The sequence below is a fragment of the Ctenopharyngodon idella genome, chromosome 20 (genome assembly GCF_019924925.1).
Source record: "Ctenopharyngodon idella isolate HZGC_01 chromosome 20, HZGC01, whole genome shotgun sequence".
NCBI lineage: Eukaryota > Metazoa > Chordata > Actinopteri > Cypriniformes > Xenocyprididae > Ctenopharyngodon > Ctenopharyngodon idella.
Window position 1 is genome coordinate 25718460 of NC_067239.1, and position 24417 is coordinate 25742876.

Sequence of the window (24417 nt, forward strand, 5' to 3'; positions counted from 1 at the left end):
ATGGGGATTGGGATCTCATTATTAAATAAATGTTTTTCTGTAATACACATTAGCACCTTGTCCTTTTGCCAAGAGATCAGAGACCATTCCACCATATCTGTCCAGATCCTTCAGTTTCCCAAGTCCATGTTTCTATAGGGTTCATGTCAGGGGACTGGGATGGCCATGACAGACATTTTGTGCTCCTGATGGAAGATCCAAACAAAGCCCATTATAAGATTTCTAGCAGAGACTGTCAGGTTTTGATTTTTTTATCTGTTCGTATTTGATAGAAACCATAATGCCATGTATCTGAACAAGATGTCCAGGACCTCCAGCTGAAAAATAGGCCCACAACATTAAATATACAGCAGTCTATGTGGAACTTTTTTTATCCCTGTGTGCACCAAACCCATCTTGAGTGTTTGCTGCCAAAAAGCTAATTTTTCAGTTTCTGACCATAGAACCCGTTCTGTTTGAAGTTCCAGCTGTGTCTGACATGCTGGAGTTTGTTTTAGGATGAGAGCAGAGGATTTTTCTTGAAACCCTCCCAAACAACTTTGATCATTTTTTCTTTTTAGGCTTTCTGACCCCATGACTCAACTATTTTCTGCAATTCTCCAGCTGTGATCCTTGGAGAGTCTTTGGCCACTCAAACTCTCCTCCTCGCCGTGCATTAAGATAATTTATAAAACGGTTAGTTCCTGTCCTTTATTCTGATTGGTCAATAGCTGTGCTTTATTCACAATTAAACACGGCTATGACTGCTTCACCCAACGGTTCTGTGTATCACTACACAACACCCTTAGCAACCACTCTTAGCAACTTAAACTGTATGTTCTCAATTGATATTGTTCATTGAAGCTACTGTATTATGTAGAAGAGTATTGTGAGAAAGAGATCGAGTGAGCGAGTCTCATGTATTATCTTGTCCTTTTAACAGTTAAGGTGTTTTCCCGTGACTGACAGTGCTAGTCAAAGCATTTGTCAGTTGCGTCTTGTTCCGTGTTCACAACAATTCAGTCATTTCAATGTGAAAATCTTCGCTACTGACTGACACACTCATAAAGACAGTCTTTGCCGCCATCTAATGGCGTAATAATGTAACTTCTGTTGCTGTTCATGGTCAGGGACTATTTTTTCCGGTGGAAGGAAGGCTTTTAGTGAAAGTTTACGTCATGAAATTTGCAGTGATACATATTTTTGGCTTTAATATTTGTATTGTGTGGTAACTGTTTTATAAATGCAATAAGGTACTCAAGGCTATTGCTTTATCATGAATAAGTCACGGCTGAAAAACGCCCTTCAGCCGTGACTTATTCACGATACAACACAGCCTCTCGTACCTTATTGCTTACATATACACGTTCTCTTCCAGGCAGATTTGTAATGTTTCCTGTTAATTGAAACTTCTTAATTATTTCCCTGATGGTGGAAATGGGAATTTTCAATCTTTTGCTGCACATCAGAACTATATTATTTGGTTTTACCAATTGTGATGGATGATTAAGGGAATTTGCCTTTGTGTTTCCTCATATTTATTCTCCTGTGAAACATTAAGTCATGGCTGGACAATTTCATGTACCTAGTCACCCTGGTGTGCTGAAAATTGTAAATATGAATGGGAATATACTTCAGAGATACTTTAACAATAATTGTGGCCAACGTGTATTAGAGAAAAACATTTATTTCATAATATGATCCCCCCACCCACTTTCATTTTCAAAAGGATAAACAATGCAGATTTATTTTCACAGCCTTCTTTGATCATATTTACCAAGGGTGCCAATAATTCTGACCAGGACTGTATACAACTAGCTCTGCTCAGCTGATTCTTGTCAACTTCTTGCTCATGTGGTGTGTGGTGTTTGAGTAATAGGGTTCCGCCATTCAGCATTGGTTGCCGATTTCTCTGACTTATCAGATGAGATGCTTGGCCACGTCAGCCGCGCCAGCGATATCAGACCTCCTGTCACTCAACCGCGGCCTGCATCGTTACTCACTCCGGCAGAGTGATGGAGAAAATAGCAAGACAAGAAAGAGAATGAAAGGGGTCAACAAATGGATAAAAAGAAACCAAAATAGACTTTGAATAAGATCACCAGGGAGTTCGGCCTAGTGTTGACATTTACGAGAGCTGATGGCAATCGCCTGCTGCACTGGCATCTGCCAAGCTGATGATTTGCCGAGCGCAACTCATCCTCGCCACCAAATTAAGTCTTGAATCGAAATTGGCTATGGCAATAGGTTTCCACAGAGGTCTTGAGGGATTGGCATGTAATGAGGTCGATTGATTTTCTTTTCCTTTGGGTGTTATGTTTTGTCAAAACAGTTACCTATTCTTCTTTAGGCGCTCCATAAATCGTTCATGGACTGACAGCTTACGAAAGGTTATTGTTGTTTCAATATAAATGCAAAGGAATGGTCACATCTGCATAATGGCTAATGGGAGATGGATTCATCCATTTTTAAATGCCTTTTTAAGGAGTTTTAACTTGAAAGAGGGGTCAAAATGAGTTATCCGGCTCACTATAGTGAGATTAGTTGAACCTTTTTTCATGTTGAAATATAAAAATATAAAATATAAATATGAAAATAAATACATGTATTTTAAACCAATCAATCAATCAGTCAATCAATCAAAACATTCTACCACAGGACTTGGAATGAATAGATCAGGATGGTTTAGTACTCACCCAATAACTAGAGTACTCAATTAGTGAGTTTGACTAGTTTATGTCGATTTTTTAGTTATTATTATTTAGTTGCTGTGCTTTGAAGGGGGTGAATTTAGAGGAAAAACTTCTCCGAAAGGTTTTTACTGTCGGCACGCTACACACAACCCTCTTTGCGTCCGCTTTGAAGCAGCACCTTTCATCCTCTTTAAAGCACCTCTGCTGCACTCAAAGCAGATAAATAAACCCTCAACAAATTTCAGGTCAATTACTGTAGGGCTCCAAATATTTTTTTAATTTTTGGTCTATCATCATGCTCCATGAGTGTTGCATTTTTAAGTTAAAAACACATCTCGAGACAACTTCCATTCGTTCAGCTGTTTTTACACACAAGAACATCACTAACAAAATACGTCTGATCGGTGTCTTAACACAGAGTAGTTGATTTTGAAAATATGTACTTTGCACATCCTCACACTGGACCTAGCTCGCTTTATTTCAGGACAAAATACCACGGTTAACAACCAGCCATGTTTAAAAAATTGCCTTTGAGCAGATAATCCTTTTAGCCTTTCTGCAATGATTGCATCCAATTTAATTCAATGTTTGTCTTCTCCCATTTGATGGGACACATATTTTCATCACAAACCTTGCACACACCTTTCCTTCATTTTCTTATCATTGTCAAAAATAGCTCAGAATAATAGGCATCGAAATAAACAGTGGAAGGAGAGACACGTCTAGGTTCAGCTGTTAAAATGAATGTGTGAGCCTGGGATCATCCTGAGAATGCAGAAAGCAAGCAGTTTTAAACCAGCTACACTGAGGAAATTGAGCAAGTATCTGCCTCCATGCATCTTAAGAGACGGCGCACAGGGAGAATTGTTAGCACACAGGGGGTTATGCAAATTATACCACTCAATCAACAGGCTTAATACAAGAAAAGGTACATAAAACCCAGAAAAGTGTGACTATTAATAAGGCAATTTGATGCAAACAGCTTTAAGAGGAATATAAGAATCTAAGGAAATCTCATATCAAGTAAGCTCATTCATTTAATGTTGCCCCTAATGGACCCTGGGATCAAAACTCCTCACCAAACAATTATTAGGGCTATATATTCACTATATATTTGTGAAGATCTTGCTACTAATATAAAATTAAGCAACATTATTTGCTTTTTATTTAGCCATTAAGTTACTTCGTTATATTAGTTTTGCCATCCTTGCTTATGCGCAATTTAAACTTTAAAAGTTGCAAAAACAACATAGAATCATTTTCAAATGAGTTCAAATGGACTATTTAATGTCTGATTCAGTTGCATCACTTATATTTACAGCAGGGTCTGTGTGGCATTTCTCATGTATTGAAATGTTTTAGTAAAAACATACGCAAGCAATATTGCAGTTTGATGAATATAATAAAATATAATGAATACTTCTTACATTAAACACTTATTAAATCTACTTGGTAACTGTTTGGTTAAAATGATTTGATTTATTAAAAGAAAATACCAAGAAAAAATAATAAAATAAATGCAGAAGCCAGAGGTTTGGTAAAATAAATATTTTAAAAATTTAAACAAATTAATTAGTCAAAAAAAATAAAAAAAGTAAATAAATGCATTTATTTTACATTAATTAAAAAATAAAAAAATAAATTAAAAATAAATAAAACAAACCATTCTGCAGCAAACTGATATCAAGATATATTGAATATATTGTTAAAAGGATAAATAATAAAGAGATTTTAGTCTTGCATCTTAGAGTCTTGCAGAGCATAATGATAACCCTAGCATCAATAAGACGATGCACCTGTAATTAAACAAGGCTTGATTGATTATGAGTGTCATTGAACATGTTCTCAGAAGCTCATCAGTATAGCTGCTAATAGAGGCTTTCATTAACTTATCTGACTGGACTCACGGCTACGGCTGCCTGTTGAGAACGGCGCAGGTTTGGGACAAGTATAATAATGAAAAGGATGTGACTCAAAATCACCAGCTGTCAGATGGCAGCATAAGTCCTATAAACCCGGCATGACCCAGTCATCTTAGTATAGGCCTGTTATAGTCCTCTGCATGGGAACAGAGACTGGAGTTTGACACAAACAGGGCTAGCTGAGATTTCTGTTAGCATATGTCACGCCACACAGTCATGACAGCTGATGTTGAGGTAACCACCAGGGATGAGAATACACCCAGTGCCCACATAGAAGAGATTATCATGATGTGAAATTTTCATAGGCCACATGCTTTAGGTGCCTGAAGCTAGCTGCTCACTATCATTACTGTAAAGTCTCTGTAATAGAGATGGCATTTAATATTTAAAACAGCATGCAAGATGAATAAAAAGCAATCGCGTGAGATTCTCATTGCAGCTCCTAGTGAGCTGACTTACTGTCTACCTTCTGAAGCAATATACTAACTTTAAAAGAAGGCTGTAACTTTGTTAAATGGTCACACAAGACCATCGTGGAATGCAATTTCAACCGAGGGAGGACCCGCCCCCTCCACTCCAGTTTTGGTTCCTATTGAATTGACCCTTCCCCGGAAGTTTGATTGACAGGCGATCTAACCAATCATAACACAGAATCCGCCATTTTGTCCGACAAAGCAGTCAGGGGAGTTAGTAGATTAACGTTGGTGGACTTGAACTTGAAAAATGGTGTGTACTGACGTCTTTCCATGGTTGAAACAACATTCCTTATGATGTTCATTCATATTTATTTGATGCTATAAATGAACTAGTAGGAAGAGATGATCGGTTCACGAGCCGCTTAAACTGAGACACTACAGCAATCTGTCATGACACATTAAAGAGCCACAAAACGTTACTTATTGTTTAAATTTCTTAAAAAATGACAAAATTTGAGACTTTGTTTCATATCAAAGTAACCTGCTCTGTCTTGTCTGTCGATGCATTGTCAGTGTATTTTTCACTGCGTGAGAACACTATGTGTGGCGAGAGATCGGCATGGCTTGTTGGATGTAGCAACAGTAACTAAAGGGGGCGGGTCTTTGCGAACGGTCAATTCCATTGCATTTTTGTCCACAACGGAAGTCAAAGGGAACCGAATCTGTATGGTTACATTAAGGTTTGGAATGACATGAGGGTGAGAAAATTGACAAAATTTTCATTTTTGGGTGAACTATCCCTTTAAATTAAATTCAAAAATTGACTTGGAACTTTAGACATTTTCAATTAAATTCCAAATGGCACACAATCCTGAAACAGGAGCAGGTCTTTTGACTAGTCTGTATGGGAAGCCCTACGGGTTACACAGTCTGTTCATGGTCAGGCAGATCCCAGGGCCGTGCGATATCAGTGCTGCTCTGGTGTGCTGGACACAGCTCATTTACTGATGCATCCATGCATACGAGAGCCCCCCCACTCTCCGCTTCATATCTGTGTCTGTTTGAAAGAGAGAGAGAGAGAGAGAGAGAGAAAGCAGGGGTTTGGCCAACTGGCTGCCAACACTCTCTCCTTCTCTCTCACTATGAAGGAGAAATCTGCCCAGGAACAGTTCCCAACGCCCCAGAGGTGGACTCTCGAAAATGAATATGAGCCAGACATTCAGCTAAACCTCACAAAGGACTTCTGTGGAGAATGTCAGTTTGACGTATGCTTTTTCAGTACATTTGCGTTGCGTACGGCAAAAGGGTTTTGTTTCAGGTGAGTCCTATTTTCTGCACATGACACGAGCGGGGACAAGAGAGCCTCCTCCTCCTCTGTCTACAGACGCTGGTGGATAGCAACACAACAGACCTCACGAGTACTCTGGGCAGGAGGTGAGGGAGAGAGCATTAATCACAGATGAGAAGTGTTATCCCACCATCGGTGCACTCTTCCCCTCTTTTCCTCTCTCTCTTTCCCACAATGCACTCACTGCAAGCAGCAGCAGATACAAGTGCGCACTCTGTTTCTTCCCAAGCACCTGAGGAAATTAACACACTCTCCTCTAAAGGACCTCCAAAGTTGGTGTCTGCAGAAGGGTTATTCAGAAATAAGTTTGAAGTCCACTGTGGCATCTTCAAATGAGGAGATATTTCACACGAGGGCTGTCGTATAATCCTGATCTTTTCAAATGGCTAGGGATTTAATCATGGGCCCAAAGAAGTATATTCTGCAATACAATGCAATAAAGTGGTATGTGACAAAATAAAGCAATAAGCCCCAAGAAGCCGTTGTTTACAGTGAATTTATAACAGTTAAGGGGCGTTGTTAGTCAAGACGTGGAGCGGAGTGTCTAAAACCCCCTTAGCTGTTATAAAATTCACTGTAAACCATGGCTTCATGGGGCTTATTGCTTTTATAAAACAGTTACCACACAATACAAAAGAAAAGCCAAAAAATATGTATCAATGCAACTTTCATGAAGTAAAATCATTAAAAGGCTTCCTTCCGCTGGAAAAAATAGTCCCTGCCCGTGCACAGCAACAGAACTTATATTTATTACGCCATTAGATGGCGGCAAAGATTGTCTTTATGAGCGAGTCACTCAGTCGCAAAGACTTTTATATTGAAAATTGTTGTGAACACGGAACAAGATGCAAATGACAAATGCTTTGACTAGCTGTCAGTGTCAGCAGGGCACGGGAAACCCATTAAATGTTAAAAGGACAAGATCGCGTTGACATTCAAACAGATTTTTTTTATTATGAACATAGGACTGACCTAAAGGAATATGCTAAATTTGAATGCAGGTAATACACTGGTCACTCTATATCTCTCTCTCACAATACTCTTCTACATAATGCAGTAAGCTTCAATGAACAAAATCAATAGAGAACAAACATATGTTTACGTTGCTAAGAGTGGTTGCTCAGCAACATACACATTCAGTGGCGCAACTATACTTATGTAATGCGGTCAGCTGTATGTTTTCGGGAATTTTACAATGGCTTCAAGCACGGCTCAACCAATTAGAATCAAAGGGCCGGAACTATCAGTTTTATAATTTTTTTTTTATACACATATCTATATATTAAAACTGACATGAAACAACATTTGCAGTAGGCCTGTCACGATAGTCAATATATCGACTTATCGCACGATATATGGACATGACCTCGATAATTTTTGGTGACGAGATATATTGCCCATTATGTCACCGACATTTTGCAGATCGTGCTGCCTCTGTCAGCTAGTCTGCTCTCGAGGCGAAAGCGGGGCTTAGGCAGCTCCTTCATACACAGAGCTGACATCGACAGGCAGAAAAATGCGCCATTCGAGTTGTTATAATGTTTTCCTGACAGCTACAGACAGTTTGGAAGAATAAGTGCAAATGCACTCAGTTTCCGCAATCCACTGGTACAAATATAAATATGACAGCGCGAAATGGTGCACGCTCACAGCTAGTTTCACACAGGATGCGGCAGTCATGTGTGTCTAGTTTGTTTTCATAGAGAATGCGTTTTTGCATTCCACTGCGCCATTTTTCCATGGAAACATTTGCATCTTTCACAGCATCTCGTGCATGATGCGGCGCTAAAACGCGGCGCTCAAGTTAAAAGAAGTTTTTCAAACACGCCTCTAGAAAAACAGATACCTCAACAGGCCATATCTGACTGCTAAATCTGTGTCTTTGTTCATATGGACATCTGACAATAACGTGCACCCTTACTTTACTGAGAAAATAAGGTCAGGGAAAAACCTGTAGATGGAAAATCTCCATATAAGTGCCTTTTGTGCATTTGCAAGTGTTTGTTTCTACTTGTTATTTTGCAGTTTTTGTTAACAAAGGTTTATTTATTATTTATTCAACATTATTATTTTTTTGACGCTTCAATTCCAGTATCTAAATATTCTTGAGAGTTAAGTTCATTGTCATTTGAAAGTGTGTAGGCCTACTTGCATTACTATGCTGCTATATTATGATTATATATTCAGTGGCATAAAATGGTCTTAAAATAACAATAATATCGCATATCGCAATTATTTCTGGGGCAATATATCGCACAACAAAAAGTAGTTATCGTGACAGGCCTATTTTCCAGCCTATTTTACCATAAAGGGTTAGTTCACCCAAAAATGAAAATCTTGTCATTAATTACTCACCCTCATGTCGTTCCACACCCGTAAGACCTTCATTCATCTTCGGAACACAAATTAAGATATTTTGGATAAAATCCGATGGCTCAGTGAGGCCTCCATTGCCAGCAAGATAATTTACACTTTCAAATGCCCAGAAAGCTACTAAAGATGTATTTAAAACATTTCATGTGACTGCAGTGGTTCAACTTTAATGTTATGAATTGACGAGAATACTTTTTGTGCGCCCAAAAAAAAAAAAAAAAACCATCTTTATTCAACAATATCTAGTGATGGGCGATTTCAACACACTGCTTCATGAAGCTTTGAAGCTTTACGAATCTTTTGTTTTTTTGAATCAGTGGTTCGGAGCATGTATCAAACTGCCAAAGTCACATGATTTCCACATTTATGATTTCGGCAGTTTGATTCACGGTCCGAACCACTGATTCGAAACAAAACATTTGTAAAGCTTCGAAGCTTCACGAAGCAGTGTTTTGAAATCGCCCATTACTAGATATTGTTGAATAAAGTCGTTATTTTGTTTTTTTGGCGCACAAAAAGTGTTCTCGACGCTTCATAATATTAAGATTGAACCACTGTAGTCACGTCAACAGTTTTAACAATGTCTTTAGTACCTTTCTGGACCTCAAAAGGTTCACTGTGGTTGTTGCCTATGTGTGGATCAGATACCCTCGGATTTCATCAAAAATATCTTAATTTGTGTCCCGAAGACCAACAGAGGTCTTACGGGTCTGGGATGACATGAGGGTGAGTACTTAATGACAGAATTTTCATTTTTGGGTGAACTAACCCTTTAAGTTAAAAGGAACAGCATTTATTTGAAATAGAAATCTATAACATTATAAACGCCTCCAATGTCTGACTCCAAACTTTTGAACAATAGTGTAAATGAAATTTGCTCTTTAATATGCAGTAAGGAATATGTATCTGGACTTCTGCATCACTTGATCATTTATAGAAAATGAACACAGATATCATTTAAATAAAATTCTGCATAACACCTGCTTTCTGCAGGCGGAGAAAAGCATGTTAATTGCACCAGGCAAATAGCGCTGAGATTTGTAAATAAAGTGAATTCTATAATAAGCTTCATTTGCATAGAAAGGAGGCGTGTCTGCACTGAATAGAATAACAAACGACTTAATGACTTAATTTAAATACATATGCTAGTGCATAAACCACCTGGTCAAGTCGAACTGCAGGTGGTTAGTGAATATTACGCAGCTTTTTGCACCGAAATATCATGGTAAATTGGTGAATTTGCCCCACAGAATGCAAGAGGAAGACGAGGAGAGCAACAGAACCTGGAATTATCACGAAGCGATCGTTGTACGATTTTGATATTAGCTCACACCACGGGCCTTTCATTATCATACAACTCTACTTAATTACTTTCAGACTGACGCTCCCTTACTGTGTAATGACGCATGCAGCCTTACTAATGTCTGAGATGCTTGTAAATGAATGGTCGAAGGCTCCACATCCATTTCGGCTGGGAGAGAAACCTAATTAACTGAAGGTGCCGCACTGTTGCTCTGACGCGGGAAAACAATGGGACCGAAGGCGCGTCTCGGAGCCTGCTGCAGGTGCCGTTCGGAAAAAAAAAAAGAAGCACAAAGTGGCTGGCTAGCAGGGAAATGACAGCACTCCCTCCCAGATGCCTCCTCTGTAATCCACATAATTATCTCTGTGTGTGTGAAGATCGAGCTGTCATTACTGTAGTTCACATCAACGCCCTTTCAACAAGCCACATCCATCTCCATATTACTGAATCGAATTAACCTCCAGGTTATTTTCATTAATAAATATGAGATAAGAAATTATTACTTGGACACTTTGTGTTCTGTCAAATGACTGTGTTTTAGTGAAAGAGAAGACGAGCAAAATTTGCTGATCAATTGTGTTCTTGTCAGCTAGATAAAACGAGAAGTGCAGAGAGGGAGCGAGAGAGCGGTTGTCTACATAGTTAACCGATCAAAGAGGCACTTATTCGCTTTAGGAGAAAATAATGAACGAGTCAATTTTTCAACACCCCGATTCCTATGTGGTGAACAAAGACGATCATTATGTATCTGAAGGGATGATTGAAAATGTTGTCTATGCATCCAGACACAACTGGGGAGGGTCTGAAACATAAAGAAACACGTTGTGAGGTGGCAAAACAGCACAGGCATATATTTCTAGCACCAATTATGAATTTCTTCTCTGAGATGTTGTTGCAAACAAAGACGCTTCCAGAGAAAACACATTACGAACGAGCATCTGAGTTCACTTGGTTGCATAAACAAGCGGCAAGACAAAGACTGTTCCCACACTGCAAATAAAGCTCTAGAAGAACTTGCGTCTGAGCCCTGACAGTCTTGACAATTGCTTTTGATTCTTGTTCAATTAAATAGATTTAGCAAACATTACTGTATGTAAAGTATAATCTACAGACACATACAGTCATTATCGCTAAATCTTTTATCACCCTGAAAGAGTTCATTTGTGATAAACGATGCTGCCTAAAATACATATATACAACCGTTCAAACGTTTGGGGGTCAGCATGTTTTTGTTTTTTTTAAAGAAATTCAGATAGGATGCATGTTATATTACATCAACAGGATATATGTTACAAAGCAATAGTTGTTTAAATTTGAGTTAGGTTCATTGGTTCACCATACGGTCATATTATAATTATTAAATTATCTTGCATCCTTCACATACTATTTTATGTTTTGTCTGGGACAGAGGATGTCTCTTACTTAGATATTTAACTGCAGAAAGCCCACTGATCTGCCACTTAACATCATATTGAGCAAAACCCAACACGCTACAGTATTAAACAAGCTACTAAACAAGCTAGGTAACGTTATAATCGCTAACATAGCAGGCTCATGGAAAAATACATAATTTTTTTGTCATGACTAATTTATTAATGAAAAGAGTCACTTCATCTGATGTTTAAAGTGAATAAAATAGCCTTGACAGCCTATTTACTGGAGTACCACAACTACTGAAGAACTTTGTTCTCTCCCATCGGACTTGTGTGTAGGAGAGGTGCGCGGTGGACCAAAGCACTGTGAGGCAAGGGAGGGGGGACTCAAAATGTTTCTAAACTTAAAACGCATTTTTTTGCCCCGTTTGTGTTTGTATTGTTTTATTACTTACACAATGTATATATCAGTATATTATTAACAATACACACATTTTTTTATATTTTTTTTTTATATTTTCGCGATTTCCGCCAATGTCTGAACAAACATGTCTATGTCAAATAATTTTAAACAACCTGAAAACTAGAAAAAAGAAACTTCAATAAACTTAGACCTTCAAGAAACTTGGAGCAATAAACATAGCTTGTCTCAGCTAGTTGGGTTCAAGGAATGACCCAAACTGTGACTCTCCGCCGGGACACCATGAACAAAATGCTAGCAATAAACTTCAGGCCTTGATATTGTTTTACACTCCTTCGGAACGGTCTGAGCAGCCAGCGGTGGGACTCAACTCAGCACTTCTGCTGACACAGACATATGTCTTATCCCTTTCAATGCTTCAGAGAGAGCTTAATTCAATCATTGTCTTATTGATCCTGGCCTACTGTAACAGTTTCTGTGTTTAGAAGACTAAGCATTATTGAACATGCAATGACTTCAACGGTTTCCTACATAATATCTGACAGCCCCTAACAATATTTCTTATTCCGCATATGAAAGTGTGTGACCCATAGGAAAGAAAAATCACTAATGAGATCTCTTTAATATCTCCTATACAGCAATAAAATTAAATGAAGAGGCAAATGGTGACTTTCTGGAGCTTATTATGAAAATTTCTCATTCAATTCTTCCAAGATCATATGAGCTTTGACATTCACATTCATTCTATAGTGCCATACTCTTTCTACTTTATGTCGCATTTCTATACATTTTTATTCCTATTTCATTGTTATAAAATTAACAGCAAACCATTTTTGATTTCTCTGAATGTTCACAGATTGGACATCCTAAGGTTCTGTTGTTTAGCCAGGAACGGTTTCAAAATTTAAAAATACTTCAAAATTTAATGTTTTATGTGTTACTTGCTGTCTTTGTGATTATTTGTGAAATTTACTATGAGTGAAAATTATTTCTACACTATTTTTTTTTTAGGTTTAGAGAACTTGATATGTAAAGATATGTATTCAGACAAGCTTTATAACAGTCTGAAAAGTACTTTCTCATATTTTGTACTTCATCATAAGGTACTGTTAAAAAAACTGCAAGCGAAATCCCTTACATTTAGTCAGAAGGTGAAGCTCCCTTGGGAAGCAGGTGTGCTTCAATATTGTCATTTTCACAGCGCCACATTCAGATCTGTTTCATCAACACACGTGCCTAATTACAAGGCATGTGTGAAGTCATTATAAAACACCTCAGCAGCCTTGGGATTCTCTCATACTCAAGCAATCTAACAGGGCTTCAGCTCTGTAATTACAAGAAAACGGAAAGAAAAAAATGAAATAGTGTTTTTTTTCTGCAGTAGAATAGAGACCAGACCATCAATAAGGGAATAGTGGTTCCTACTCTCCTCTCTGGAGAGGGGGCACCACAAAGCCACTAAAAGCTCCCACCAGGCGCTCTGTCTGCACAGACAAGCAGCTGCCTTTCTCCTCAGCTATTTGCTATATAATATCACAACAGGAACATAAGTCGTAACAGAGGAAGGTCTATAAATATCGGTGTGAATGGAGCCGATACCTGCCTGTGGTCTGTTACAGCTCTTTATGAGACACCGGTGGTGACCATTAAGTTACTGACCCCCTGACATCACAGCTGATAAGGTACAGCATACCAGTCTCACAAAGAAATGCTTTCACATACAGCACAAGTCACGCTACAACTTGAGATATTACCTGCAAAAAGCATGTTATCAGTAACAAAACATTGTTCACAAATGTAGTCTTTGATTAAAACATGCAGTGCATTTTGGTAGTTGTCAAATAACATGTTCATCAACACTTCAACTATATTTTCAACATCAAGATTTGAAGCATATATATATATTTGTATTGGTAACTGACATGAAATACTTTTGGGAATTCCTGTGGCGTGACATTCTTTATTTCATCTAAAACTCCACAGTAAAACTAATTAAAAGAAATTAGTTTGTTTCACTCAAATAATAATGAAAGTTCATTGTACTTAAAGTTCAACTGAACTTAATATGATTGAGTTGCAGCAGATTTCTAAATCCCAGCATGTTTTATTTTATTATTATAAAACTGCATATTACTATAAATACATTTTTTATTTGTACAGCAACAATTGTATTTGTAAAGCGTCTTTAATACATTAAATGTAGATAATCCATTTCTATAATTACGATGACCTTTTATGAGTTCATTTTAATTGAGAGAGTACATGGACTATTTGTATTATTTGTATAAAATTCATTTGTCACACCACAGGACCATTAAAAATGAAGGAGTGAAGGCAATTTTTTTTTTTTTTAATGATGAATTAATTAAGAGACTTATTAAATATGTATATTTTATGAGCTAAAAGGAGGTCAAAAGGTGAAAAACTTGAAAACTGTGGGGGAAAATGGTGACCAATTACAGGATACATATTTTCCCTTACACTGTATGGGATGATAAGGGGCCATACAATATTTTTGACCTAAAATCTTTTTGTTGTTAACATATAATAATTTAGGTGCTGACAATGGTCACCATTTGTCCAGATTTTCACAATTTGTGCCCACAATTTAACATTAAAGTAGTAATATTTAATGCGTCTCTGAATTAAAATAAAATCTGTATATCATGTGGACTGTATTTATAACAATTACAAAAATCCTGTTTAAAACAGACAAAGTATAGCATGTCATCCTGCATGATACTGCAATTGCTACTTGAAACTACCCATTTAACACCTGTAAATCATACCTTTCCAAGTGAAACAGTACTTTTATGAAAAGTAGGCTCTGATATTACTGGTTCACGTATATTTCACATTCCTTGCCCCTGCGGCCTTGGTTACATCAACAGAAAACAAATATCTTTTTGTTAGAAATCGAAAGGATATTACAGTTAGATTATGAAAACAAACAAAACAACGTGCACTGATGAATCATGCAGTAAACAGGGTCAATTTTGATTTCATGTTGCGCTGGGCAAAAAACATGTTTGAAATTAGATTTCGTTGTATGAGAATGAAAGCCGAGGGAGAGTATTGTACAGGCTTGTAATCAGAGAATTGCTGTATCCACATTGGAGGGGGTTCACTTCACTATTGCATTAGAGATGCTGATTGTGGAGGGGGGGTAGAAGCAGGTGTCGCAGGTAATGGAAGAGATAAAGAATAAAGACTCGAAGGAAGGCAGCATGCTGAGCTCCTATTAACAACCCGCATTCAAGCAATATCAGCACTGGAGCTCGGCCAAACTGCTCGATGCCTCTCATATTCTGAAGCGTTTTCTGAATTGTTATTTACAGACTTGGTGTAATCAACTGGTTTTCTTTTAAACAGACAAAAACAAATGTACTGAACCGACGACTGCCGAATTTTCCACTCTCTAAAGCAGAGCTTCTCATCTTTGGAAACAGTCAATTATATAGTTTAGCTGTCATTGTACACTAATATTTAATCACAGAATTCCATGATCGACCAATTAGAAGAGACATATAATAAAGGACCATAAAAATACACTGTGGTTCAAAAGTTTAGGATTGGTAAGATGTTTTTAAAAGAAGTCTCTTCTGCTCACCAAAGCTGCATTTATTTGATTAAAAATACACAAAAAAAAGTAATATTGTGAAATATTATTACATTTTCAAATAAATGTTTTCTTTTTTAGAATATATTTTAAAATGCAATTTATTACTGTGATGCAAAGCTGAATTTTCAGCATCATGATCCTTCAGAAATCATTCTAATATGCCGATTTGCTGCTCAAGAAACATTTCTGATTGATTATCAATGTTGAAAACAGTTGTGTACAATTTCTTTTTAAGATTCTTTGATGAATACAAAGTTCAAAAGAACAGCATTTGTCTGAAATAGACACTTTTGTAACATTATAAATGTCTTTACTGTCACGTTTGATCAATTTAAAGCATCCTTGTGGAATAAAAGTATTAATTTCAAAATTGCACACAACTGTTTTCAACATTGATGATAATAATAAATGTTTCTTAAGCAGCAAATCAGCACATTAGAATGATTTCTATAGGATCATGTGAAAATTCAGCTTTGCCATCACAGGAATAATTTACATTTTAAAATATATTCAAATAGAAAACAGCTATTTTAAATGGTAATAATATTTCACAATATTACTGTTTTTTTGTTGTATTTTTAATCAAATAAATGCAGCCTTGGTGAGCAAAAGAAAGTTCTTTTAAAAAACATTAAAAATCTTACTGATCCCAAACTTTTGAACGGAAGTGTATATTTAATACCAGAAGCCTTGATCACAAGCACAGCAAAAGGAAGGAAAAGCCCTGTAAAGGATTAGACTGTACTCACAGCCAGGATAATCTGCAAGGAACTGTGGGCCACCTCCACATACTGGTACTCCAGCAGGCAGCCGGCGATGCTGATGTAGCGATGGTCCTCCGGGGCCCAGGAGGGAGGAGGGGTCACGGGGGTCACCCTGCACCCTGGGCCGTTCTCCATCCACCAGGAGCGATGCATGGAGATGTTAAAGGTCATAATCAGGTCTGTGTCCTGCAGGAAAGAAAAATGAGTCAGAAGAGATGCTATAACTACTTTCAAGTGAAATTTCAATGCTCTATACGCTTCTGCTTCACCATACAAAAGTGAAATGGCACCAGAAATATGAGTATATTCAGAACAAAAGCCAAAGATCACTTGCTTTTATGGTAAAGTTAGTCCATTTCCTGGCAATCAAATAATTTCAATTATGTATTCAAGCTTTTGAGATATAATACTCTGAATGCTGACTTATTTAACAATGTAGGTCAAATAACAAGCACTCTGGAATATTTTAATCAAGCTAAATCCAGTCCACTCTTGTTTAATGGCAGCTAAAAGAGCGAGGAATTTCTCCCCAGTAAGACAACTTGAATTTTAACCTCTAGAAATGTATGGTTTCATACATCATTTTATATTAAAACAATCATATATTTTGGCTTGCGATCATTGTAATACTTACACCCATGATTTAAAAAGTCTCACACTGGAAATAGGATCTCTAGCAGCCATTGAAGGGCTTGTGTTTTGTTGTATCATTAATCAGTTTGAAGCTTTTAACATTTTGAGGCGCAATTATTTAAGTGGCTCTTATGTGGTTAATTTTGAGACGTCAAAGGGACTCGCAGAGCAATAACCAGCCAACACATACTTATAAATGTGGCATGAGATTAATTCCACAATCAAGTGGTGGAAGAAATCACATTTCTCAAATCCCAAATTCACTTTTGTGTGCCATTTTTCAGCCTTAATGATCTGCACGCTGGCGACTGAAGTGTTTGCAATATCCTGGGTCATTTGAGTGAATGCCAGTTACACAAGCGGAGGATTATTCACCAGGGCTTTGAGTATGCAATGAGAACATATTCAAACAAATCCATCAGTCTTAAGAAACACACGCCAAGCGTAGACACAAAGCAGAAAGAAAGAAACAGAGCTCTAACTCTCACACCTACAGATGCACGACTGCATAAATGTGATGCACGCGTTGAGTGCTCCACGAAATCCCTCTAAAGAGCAGCGATCGTGCATTTTAAAGCCAGATTTAAGGTCCTACAAGTGTTGAAGCTTGGCACTGAGAGTGCTATTCATGTAGGAACCTGAACCTCCCCCTGAGACATTTTCCTCCTGAGGAAAAACAACAACAACAACAACAGCATATAGGAGTATTGTTGTCTTAAGAAGTACTTAAAAGAATAAAAATAAGAATTTTGTGGCTTTTAGTCCACGTGTTTTAGCTTTAAGGTAATCTACATGCTAGTGCACTCCTAAAAACTGACAAAAGTCATTCTCCTCCATTTTGAAGACTCATGTCACACTAAACAGACTTTTGTCTAAGCAGTGCTCCAATCATATGAGATCCTTTCGCAAATTACCCTTTTTATATAATATAGAAAGGCAGCTCTGCTGCATATATGCACTACCAATCAAAAGTTTGGGGTCAGTAAGATTTTTTTATTCAGCAAGGACACAATAATTTCACAGAAGAGACTTGACAAAAAAAAAAAAAAAAAAAAAAAACTTTTATAAAAATGTTTTAAACTTTTCTATTCATCAAAAATCCACATCCAACACATTTGTTTTTATTTTTTACTTTGATATGTCCCATCCAATCTTAAATAATGAAATCTGAAAGAAAAAAAGAAAAAACCCTGATTATATTGGATTTTAAGAACAAAAAGAAATCACTAACAAATATCCATGCTAACAAAAAGTGTCTCTTTAGCATTTGTCGAAAACTTGCCTCCAGTGTTTTCTGAGGCAGAGTGAATCATCTGAGGGGCCCAAGTCACAGTCCCCATTATGTTTTCTTAAAGGGCGCTGGAGGATCAATCACTCGCCCGCCTCCGTAAATGGCTTCACTGTTTGCCCAGCCAGTGTGGGTGATGTGATAAAGCACTTTTAATCCATTTCAAAACGCACACTAACGGCAGACGTTTTGTTGAAGACTTGCCCAACCTCACACTGCAGTGTCTATCTCAGCGTGAGAATGACATTGGCCATCTGAAAGGCTCCTGAATTACTCTCCCTGAATAAGCCCTGTTCCTCCTTAGAGGGATGCTTAGCACTTCTCGTTCTGTGAAATACAAACCGAGGCCTCGGTGCACCTTTGCTTCTTATTAAAACATATTCAAAGAACCTGAATGGTTGGATTGATTTGTTTTCACCAAATCAATACCCCTTGTATAGCAGTGCAGGGCAAAGCCTTGTTTGTGCAAAGAAACATATGTATCACGCTCCAATGATGGACATAAATAGCCATCATGATGCAAAAAGTGAATCATAGCTTTGACTGAATGCGGTGTCATCCAAGCACACAAAATACACAAACACCTTTTCCCTCAGACTTTTTGAATTTTTGAAGGAACAAAAAATGCTATACAGTGTTGTCTTTATAAACGACAATATTAAAGGTAGGGTTTAAGGCATTTATATATGTAAATGCAGTTAAATGTAGGGTAGGCAATATTTTTCATAAATACTTTTTGTTATACTGGTTGAAACACTCTTCACATCCTTATAGCAATCAATAATAGAAGTGTCTGAAATATTAAAAAATGTACATATATCTTCTGTGGAACTCTCAGGACCAAAAATGTTCATCCAATCATTGCATTTGGTCCAAATGCAATAATAGGATGTCCTACCTGCCTGTCAATGTGTGTATTTGCATAATCCGCCCACCCTGCTCGCGCAGACCTCGCACGTCAGCAGCGAGTGCCGCAAACAAACAGCAGCTGCCTCATACAGTTCCTCCTGAACCAAAAAAATGTGCATATGCTATGTTCACGCCATAACTACCGTAATTAAGAGATGGCAACCCGTGATGTTCTACTCGAAGCTGTCCTCAGACTCAGATTTATGCATTACTATCAATGCCGAAATGAATTTGCAGCAGTCAGGTGGTACAAGTCAGCTCTCTTTAAAGTTTGTAAGTTTACGTTCATTATTATTGTAATGTTTTGTTACTCTGGCTGTGCGCGTTCATGTGTTTTGGAGGAGGCGCGGCTTTGGAAAGCACTTTGAAGGGAAGATGGGATTTTATGCTTTCAAAGCTAGCTTGCTATTGCTAGCACCTGTGTAACCGGTCCTACTCGACACGGGGTCTCCGGCGTGGGAGGCGGGCTTGCTAACAAGAACGCTAAAGACCACAGCCAGTGAGGTTTACACGCACAGCTCTTACAGGCTTACGTTACACCTACCCTACCTTTAAATAGTATAAATGGATTTATATGGCTGCCTTTATATTCTAGAAAGTGGTCCCTTGCAAAGGTTTCATTTATCCTTATCATTAAAAAGTTTTTTAAATGCTTAGTCAGATCCCAGATGTGTCAGACAAGCATCTTCTTCCTCTTTCCATTGAAAGAGAAGGACACAGGCTAAATAAAGTGTACATGTTGCCTCACTATTCCGCTCTGTTGCTTCCTGTCTCTCTAACAGGTGTAATGAACATCAGCCGAGTGGATAAACGCAATCCATCAGCAGTCAAATAGCAGGGCAGACTGCTCAACACATCAGCATTTCAATCTGCAAAGATCGGTAGGGGTCCCGCAGACAAACACTCCTCCATTACTCTCCTTCAGTCCATGCCAGAGTCACCGCGACGCGAAACACGGACGGCCTGAAAGAAGGGCTGACAGTGAGGGGTTGTCAGGACAGTGTCTGGAGATGGATGAGACCACATTTCAACAGGAATTATGGGCTGACGTGCCAGCATGCTTTACAGTGAGTGATGGTGGATGGTGGTAAAGGAAGTAGTTGGTGCCCTGCTAGGCCAATCAAAACAAAGAACATACTGTATTTAGGATCCTGTAGCTTGATACTGTTGCGATGTAATGTCTAAAAACAGTAAAACATCTACATTAATCACCACAGTGTTCATTAATTGATCAAAAATACAGTAAATAAATACTGCAATATTCTAATATTAGAATATATATATTATATTCTATATTAGAAAGGCTGACATGGAGAACACTAAATCTTGAACCTTGAACAAAAAGAGTATGTGACAGAGCTCGTAATAAAACAAGAATCAACATTTTTTTGCTTTTTGGAGTCTTCCGTGTCACATGATCCTTCAGAAATCATTCTAATTTGCTGATTTGGAGCTCAAGAAACAGAAATCTTTTGTAATGTCTTTTGTCACTTTTGATAAATTTATAGCATCTTTTCTGAATAAAAGTACTGTATTATATTTATTCTGTATTTCTTTAAAAAAAAAACTTCAAACCTTTGAAGAAACTTTTGTAATGATTTATGATAATGAAATATGTATCATTATCATTGGCCTTCCTTTAGCTTCTTGTCGCTCAAATGGTAAAGCATGGCGCAAGCAACGCCAAGGTTGTGGGTTCGATTCTCAGGGAAAGCAAGCACTGATAAAATGTGTACCTTGAATGCAATATAATTCACTTTGGATAAAAGCATAAATAAAAATGAAAATGTAAATGTAAAAAAAAAAAAAAAAAAAAAACAGTCAAGAAGCATTTTCAGTGGTTTCATTGACAAGCTTAGCACTGAATCACTGTATATGCAGATCAAACAAAGGTGGCATATTTCAGCAGCAAGCTCTATAGTCTGGGTCCATCGACTTCATGCAAGTTCAATATATAAAGATTCATGAACATATTCAGATCAAAGGAACAAATTATGATTTATATTTGGTGACCTACGACTATGCTTGAGCATATTTGTATAGTCTTGCTGTGAAATGCAATTCAAGACAGGCATATTGAGCATGGCTGACTACAGATAAAACCCTGGTGTTCCACTAGAAACAAGAGATTAGATTTATTCAATGAACAAAGGAACATATCCACAAAGAGAGAAATTATGACCGACTGAATGTCCCCTACGGTTTCTAATAAAAACATTTCTGCTGGAACGACATCCTACCATTACTAAAACACAGAATGCTTTAGGAAATAAATCAAAAGACATAATATTTGCTGATAATTAATGGTGTTTAAGGCAAGTATATTGGTTTTTGAGCAAAGCCAAAGTTTGCTATGTATACACCGATCAGGCACAACATTATGACCACCTTCCTTTTGGCGGTGGACAGGGGTCAGCATGGGCACCCTGACTGGTCTGCGGCTATGCAGTTCCATACACAACAAACTGTGATGCACTGTGTATTCTGACACCTTTCTATCAGAACCAGCATTAACTTCTTGAGCAATTTGAGCTACAGTAGCTCATCTGTTGGATCGGGCCACACGGGCCAGCCTTCGCTCCCCACGTGCATCATTGAGCCTTGGCCGCCCATGACCCTGTCGCCATACTTGGACCACTTTTGACAGATACTGACAACTGCAGACAGGAAACACCCCACAAGAGCTGCAGTTTTGGAGATGCTCTGACCCAGTCGTCTAGCCATCACAACTTGGCCCTTGTCAAACTCACTCAAATCCTTATGCTTGCCCATTTTTCCTGCTTCTAACACATTAACTTTGAAGACAAAATGGTCACTTGCTGCCTAATATATCCCACCCACTAACAGGTGCCGTGATGAAGAGATAATCAGTGTTATTCACTTCACCTGTCAGTGGTCATAATGTTATGCCTGATCGGTGTATATTCCATTCTATGGAAAAAAGGATTTAAAAATTTGCTATATAAGTTTTAATGAAAACATAATATGAGAGTGACATAACTTTTATGTATGGGTGATTTAACCCTTTAAAGTTAGCATTGTTAAATGCATGTCGTTGATTGACAGTACATTCACAAAAAGGGCCAAGAATGATATGCTCTTCTAAACACCACAGTAAAGGGCCTTGTTTTGAAGTCACACTAGTTTTATTACACATGCAATTTATTTATGCTTACAAAACCCAGTGGTCGTGTTGGGATAATTCTCCATCATCAGGGATTGTTTGTTTTCGGAAAGCAATCAGAGGGCATTTGGAGGGGATCAAGATGGGAAGACTCTGCCTCAGGATGACTGTCAATCATCTATCCATCAGTAAATGGGTTTCTACAGGCGAGAGCTACAGCAATATTTCCCTCAGGCTAACACCGTGATATCTAGACTGGGGCAGAACAAAATGGAAGATTAAGACTACCAGGGATAGGCTTTATTTATTTATTTATTTAGACGGGCTAAGCCTATTAGAAGTGGCTAAAGTTTCAGAAAGTGGGAATTTGAGATGGTTTGTTTCAATTTTTTTTTTTTTTTCAATTTTTTTTTGTAGAAGCATTGTTTACACAAAGATGACAATAAGCACTACAGAATCCCATAATGCCACATGGCTTCGAGACATCTCAAAAGCAGCTAGCATGCTATGAAGTGATGACCACATGGGAAGTGTTTTCGAAATATTCATGGCTTAATGTCACACAAGTATGAATTTTTAGCCCTCAGAAAGGTATTTAAACTTCTTTGTTTCTCTAGCTATGTTTTATTACTAAGGGAAAAGAAGCAAAAAGTTTCTAATAAACCTGCTGCCTCCTTTTACCCAGTGGTAATCAACTAGCATGGAGCTTCACAGTTTCAGTGCATCAAATGCTCAATCTCTGGAAAACTTTGCTAAAATGTCCACATCTTGAACATACAATAGTATAAAAAAATAGTATATATCTCTTTGGTATGAATCATATTTGAAACCCATACTAGATGTATATGGCACTTACAGGTTACAGGTTTCTGTTTTAGTGTCTGTTGTAAAAAAGATCAGAAGACATATTGAGCACGACATTTGCTTGGCATACAGATCTCACTCACTCTGCTGAGTCCTGGAGTCTCTGTTATTGTGACAGCAATTACAGGACCACAGGACCGTCAGAGGGGTCCGGATCATCACACACGCTCTAATTGGCTGTCTTCACAAGAAGGTTTACTCTCGGCAGACTGACACACTGGGAGGTCAGCAATAAATATAACATAAAAAAATGAAATAGAAGCGTTTAGGTCCATGGACACCATCCTAATATTTGCATTAATGAAGGCTGGAATTCTCATAGGTTAGCATGGAAGAATGGCTCAATAGCCTGACTCCAGGTGTTATAGACCTTGCTGGTTGCATTGCATTATGGGATTGCCTTATCTGCAAATTATATAAGGCCCTGTTTATACCTATTAAGATGCATTTTTGGTCGATCGAATCACAAGTGGACGACGCTAGATACAGGTGTAAACAGGGTCTAAAACGTTTTGAGCTTGTCCACCTTTGGCTACTTCCAGAGGTAGTCGAAAACGCATTCGACCGGATTGCTTTCGTAGATTAAACTTTCATGTGGTCGAATGTGTTCGAACAGCGCAAAAGACTGCCTAGTCTCCGACTACTGACCTAATGCGTAAGGGTCAATGACTTGACGGGTCATTTTTTTTGTCCAAAGGCCTTAATAATAATAAAACACCAAGATATGACATACAAAGTATGTAAGGTAGTACAACAAGATCTCTTTTATTGAATCCAAAAGGTTTTAATTATATTTTGCTACATATAAAGCTATTTTAAAGATTTTGAAGTGTCAAAAGGTCATTCTGTTTTACCGTCCAAAGGCCAATACAGCCATTTCATTTGAGATTAAAATATTTTAAATGTAATCAAAGTTTTTTTTTTTTTATTCTGATTTTATATCATCATATATCATCATAGTGCAACATGGTATTAAAATTATGTGTAGAAGTCGTTTCTTTGTAATGAGAAAGAAAAAATTGATGTCATTCAGAGTAACCAATATAAAGGGACCATTTTGGATCAAGTCATGCAGTCAATATCATGTGACAGGATGTGACATCATTCCGACACCTGCAAAGGACCACATGGTCGTGAAGCAAAGTAACACTCTCTCTTAACTATTTGAAAAATTAATGTTTTCACTTGCTCATATGCATGTCCCGAAACATCAGGTCATTCAGTACAACCGCTAAAAAACATGGAAAATGTTGTAATATTTTAAAACTTGTACTAAATATAAAATGTTTGATTGTCCTTTTGCTAGCTAGCTAGCTAGATATCAACCTGTTAGCATTGTTTAAAAATATTGTCATTCGGTATAACCAAAAGTGTCATTCGGTAAA

At 37.7% G+C, this 24417-nt stretch overlaps 1 protein-coding gene across 1 annotated transcript in view; it reads right to left on the reverse strand.

Annotated features, from left to right (window-relative positions):
- nkain2 (sodium/potassium transporting ATPase interacting 2) overlaps nt 1-24417 on the reverse strand; it is a 166755-nt gene that overhangs the window by 32775 nt on the left and 109563 nt on the right. The window contains exon 4 of the mRNA XM_051876236.1: nt 16200-16400. Within this exon, the coding sequence (XP_051732196.1) occupies nt 16200-16400 (201 nt within the window). The remainder of the gene's footprint in view (nt 1-16199; nt 16401-24417) is intronic.